The 4,845-nt window shown below is 34.7% G+C and overlaps 1 protein-coding gene across 1 annotated transcript; it reads left to right on the top strand.

Annotated features, from left to right (window-relative positions):
• Positions 1–498: 498 nt before the first annotated feature.
• LOC104226844 (xyloglucan O-acetyltransferase 1) lies at positions 499–2,525 on the top strand. The gene is made up of 2 exons (XM_009778923.2): positions 499–783; positions 1,180–2,525. The coding sequence occupies exons 1-2, from the start codon at positions 606–608 to the stop codon at positions 2,271–2,273; spliced, it is 1,272 nt and encodes a 423-aa protein (XP_009777225.1). The 5' UTR covers positions 499–605; the 3' UTR covers positions 2,274–2,525.
• Positions 2,526–4,845: the final 2,320 nt, after the last annotated feature.

Here is a 4,845-nt window from a genome sequence, read left to right as displayed (position 1 = left end):
ACATGATAACAATTGATTTAATTTATATTTTTTATGTTCAAATACTTGCACTTCTAATTTAAATTGTATTACTGTACAACAACAACAATATATCCAGTATTTATCTCACACTGTGGGGTCTGGGGAGGGTAGTGTGTGCGCAGACCTTACCCCTACCTTGTGAGGATAGGGAGGTTATTTCCAATAGACCCTCGGCTCAAGATAGTATAAGTACCACATTATTGTATTACATAATATATTTTATTACCATGTTTCACTCCCTTATTGCTGTTTTTTTATCCTTTATTTAAGTATCTTAATTAGGAAAAATGTGTACTTTAAAATTTCCAATACATGAAAAAGGGATGGAAAAGGTAGCTGCACCACTTGTTTGAAGACAACAGCTCACCACGAAAGGAAATGAAGTAAAAGTAAAAATTTGGTTGGCCAACCAAATAAAATGGGATCCTCGACGCCACTTTGACTAAATCCTCCCACAAAATTAGAGCTCTCTTTTTCAACCAAAAAAAAAAAATCTTTTTCTCCTATCAACAATGCATTGATCCTCTGTTATGTAAAAAATTCTTTAAGGGAAAAGGAAGAAAGTTTAAGGTTAGGAATGAGAAATGGATACAATTAGTCCATTCAAAGACCAACCTCATCATTTTCCCTTGAGGAAGTTATTACTTTTGGCTTTGTATGCTCTTCTCCCTATAATACTTCTATTTCACTTAATTGGACCTCTCTCTCTTTCTCAAACTAAACATTCACTAATCATCACCACCTCTTCAACTCCATCAAAAGGTACATTATGAACATGCCATTTTTTCCTTATATATAGACATATTTGTGATGGAATATTTACAACAACATACCCAATATTATCCCACATCGCGAAATCTGGAGAGGGTATTGTATACGCAGACCTTACTCCTACCTTGTGAAGATAGAAATGTTATTTCCAATAGACTCTCGGCTCAAAAAAGCATAAGCACCACATTATTTATGACGAATAAACCCAATTATATGGCGATATTCATTAATAGGAATGAAAATCGTGAAGATGACGCTGAAATTTTGTGAAGGATTGATCCCTCCTTTACATATATTTGTTCTTTCTTGTAATACATGTTTCCAAGATTTGCATACACATTTGTTGATAATGTTTTTACATCAATTTTTTTTTTTTTTTTTTGGCAGAAGTGGGAAATGATAATGTGGAAAATTCATGTGACTATAGTGATGGTAAGTGGGTTCATGACAAATTAGGTCCTTTGTATACAAAATGTGGTACAGTAAAAGAAGGACAAAATTGCATACCTCATGGAAGACCTGATAAAGGCTATCTTTATTGGAAATGGAAGCCAAAAAATTGTCAACTTCCCAGGTTTGACCCAAAATTATTTCTTCAAATTCTCAAGAACAAGAATTTAGCCTTTGTTGGTGATTCATTAGCAAGAAATCAATTGGAGTCATTACTTTGTATGTTAGCCACAGCTAGTCCTCCTACTTTAGTCTTCAGTCATGGTGAGGATAATAAGTTTAGGAAATGGCATTTTCCTTCACATAATGTGAATGTATCAATATATTGGTCACCTTTTCTTGTTAAAGGTATAGAAAAATCAGACAAGAAAAACTACAATACTTTGTTCTTGGACTCTGTGGATGAGAAATGGGCTTCTGATTTAGGGCAACTGGATATGATTGTTTTATCAGTAGGACATTGGTTCTTGCATTCAGCAGTGTATTATTATGGAGACTCAGTACTAGGTTGTCATTACTGTTCTGGTCAGAATTACACTGAAATTGGATTTTATGATGTTTATGGCAAGGCGTACCGGACTACTCTTAACACAATAATTGAGAGGAGAGGCAATAATAATAATAAGGGTAATAGAGGAATACTTGATGTGATTGTGACAACATTTTCACCAGCACATTTTGAAGGAGAATGGGACAAGTTAGGAGCATGTCCTAAAACACAGCCTTATAATCCAGAGGAGAAAAAGCTCGAATGGATGGACGAGCAGATGAGAGAAACAGCTATAAATCAAGTGAATGTTGCGAAAAAGGAAGCTGAGAATTTGTCTAATGTTAGAATTGAAGCAGTGGATGTGACAAAATTAGCATTACTAAGGCCAGATGGTCATCCTGGACCTTATATGCATCCCTTTCCATTTGCTAATGGGATCGAAGAACGCGTACAGAATGACTGTGTTCATTGGTGTTTGCCAGGTCCTATTGATACATGGAATGAGATTTTACTGCAAGTGATCAAGAATTGGACAGGTTAATTTAGTAAACAATGTTTACTATATATGACCTCTGTGGTATTTTTTCCAGATTTCTGCCCATTGGGTGTTTTTGTATTCCCAAGAAAGAGGCTATCAATGACCATTAGAGTTTATTAAAATGTGTTTCTTTCTATTTGCTAGGACAGAAAAATGTGAATGCATAGATGATTTGATTTTGAAGAAATGTAGAATCTAGATCTTTGGTCTGTCTATTATGACTTATTTGCAATTAAGCCTCTGATTTGTAATCTATTCAATTCATGTTAGCAAATATGTATTACTGTAGTAAATAATAAAACCAATAAACTTTCTGAAAATAGAAACAACAACAGAAAGTTAGTAGGAACACTATGTCAAAATAATATTTGAAAAATAATGTCGGAATAAATCGAGTCCATTGAATACACAGTGTGTCCTTAAGGAAATTATTCCTCTCAAGTACCAGAGGTGCTGGAATATATCCTCCTAGTATAGAACAATTTAACTCACCGGAGTATTGATACCAAAAACGCTGATGAACAACGAACCACTCGAAGGCTGTAAAACACACTGAAGATGAAGAAGAAGAAGAAGATTTCGTATGGAAAGATTCTGGGATTCAAAGCATATTTATAGACTTTCTGGCGCTGTTTCTGAAAAGGTTTACAATCCAAAAAGAACACAGTGCCAGAAAGTCTATAAATATGCTTTGAATCCAAGAATCTTTCCTTACGAAATCATCTTCTTCTTCTTCTTCTTCTTCTTCTTCTTCTTCTTCTTCTTCTTCTTCTTCAGTGTGTTTTACAGCCTTCGAGTGGTTCGCTGTTCATCAGCGTTTTTGGTATCAATACTCCGGTGAGTTAAATTGGAAGAAGAAGAAGAAGAAGAAGAAGAAGAAGAAGAAGATTTCGTAATGAAAGATTCTGGGATTCAAAACATATTTATAGACTTTCTGGCACTGTTTCTGAAAAGGTTTACAATCCAAAAAAATTAATCAATCAATCTTTGATCAAATCTGAAGTCAAGCGAGCAACGATGATGATGGCGCGAGGCTTGCCTTCTTCTTGACTCTTTAAGAGCTAGAAGAAGAGCAATTGTATATATATACCCTCAAAAGTCTTTTCTTTCTCTAATATGGGACAATGTCCATTTGCCAATGAGGGAAACTCAAATATTTTATTTTCCTTCCATTTCTCATTCATTATCTTTTAAGCTAAACCAAGCTTAAAAAGCCCAACAGTTCACCATAACTATAAGTTGGTAACATTTTAATACCATGACACATTGTTGTTTTCCTTAATATTCTAAACTGCATGTTGTCAAACAAGTGAGTTACAAAATAAACTGCAGCTCAATTAATTTAATCTGGTCGAACTTTTTGTGTTACCGCACATGAGAATTTAACCTTTGTGGCTTGAGCATTAACAATGCTGTAGAGTTAGAACTCCCTTCTCGAACCCCACTTCTAAGGAAATTTAAGAAGAAAGAAATAGGCAAACATCAGACACTCTACTGTGGGCTGTAGTGTGTTCTATAGAATCCAAATAATAATCCGACCTCCCAAATTCTCTGACGAAGCGTTAACTTGTTGGTTGTTTGGAAGAACTTTGATGCAGGTGTCACGGTTAGTAAACTGTATTTGTAAAATAATACTGGAGAAAATAAAATAACATAAACAGAAATATAAACGAAACAAAGTTAATCTCAACCCACTGAATTAACAGTGTTTCCTTAAGGAATTTAATCTCCTCCTAGTATCCAAGGTTATGAATTATTTCCTCCCAGGATAGAACGAATTACACACTAGTATAATGGTATTTTAAACCCCAGTGTTTCAGCGAACACAAAGCTCGGTAGCAAATCACACTTACTGTTGCTTTCTTTGAAGTTAAAACAATGCAGAAGGAGGAGGAGAAACTCAGAAAATCGTATGGAAATTCTGAGAGAATGGACTTGTATTTATAGCCAATGTTGGCCTAAAAACGGAAGAGGTGCAACTCTTCAGAATGGTTGGTTTTACAAAATGGCCATAGCATAAATGCCATAATATAAATGGCTATTTACAAAAACAAAAAACGAAAAAATGGAAAATGGTTGGATTTATTATTAATATTATTGGATTTAATAGTAGTGTTAATATTTACTATTAACAAATAAATTTGGTCCAAAAGATTAATCAATCAATCGATCATTTGACCAAATCCAAATCCGAAGCTGAAGCCGAGCCGAGCGACGACGACAGCGCGAGGCTTGCCTTCTTCCCAACTCTTTAAGAGCTAGAAGGAGAGCAACTGCTTATATAACCATAAAAAATATCTTCATCTTCCAATATGGGACATTGTCCCTTCATCAAGGAGGGAATCTCAAATGAAACTCAAATATTTCATTTTTCCTCCATTTATCATTCACCAACTTTTAAGCATTAATATAATTAAAAAACCCAACAATCCCCCACATAAATGGGGAATGGCTATATCACGGAAATATGCATGAAAAACTGTGTGATTCGCAAGCAAGGATTAATTGCATCTGGATAAGTAGGTTTCCCTTTGAACTTTCCGTAATAAACTTATGTCGGATATACTCGGTCAAT

The sequence above is a fragment of the Nicotiana sylvestris genome, chromosome 11 (genome assembly GCF_000393655.2).
Source record: "Nicotiana sylvestris chromosome 11, ASM39365v2, whole genome shotgun sequence".
Taxonomy (NCBI): domain Eukaryota; kingdom Viridiplantae; phylum Streptophyta; class Magnoliopsida; order Solanales; family Solanaceae; genus Nicotiana; species Nicotiana sylvestris.
The sequence above is the reverse complement of the archived record's forward strand: the minus strand, read 5'-3'. Positions and strand labels throughout refer to the sequence as shown.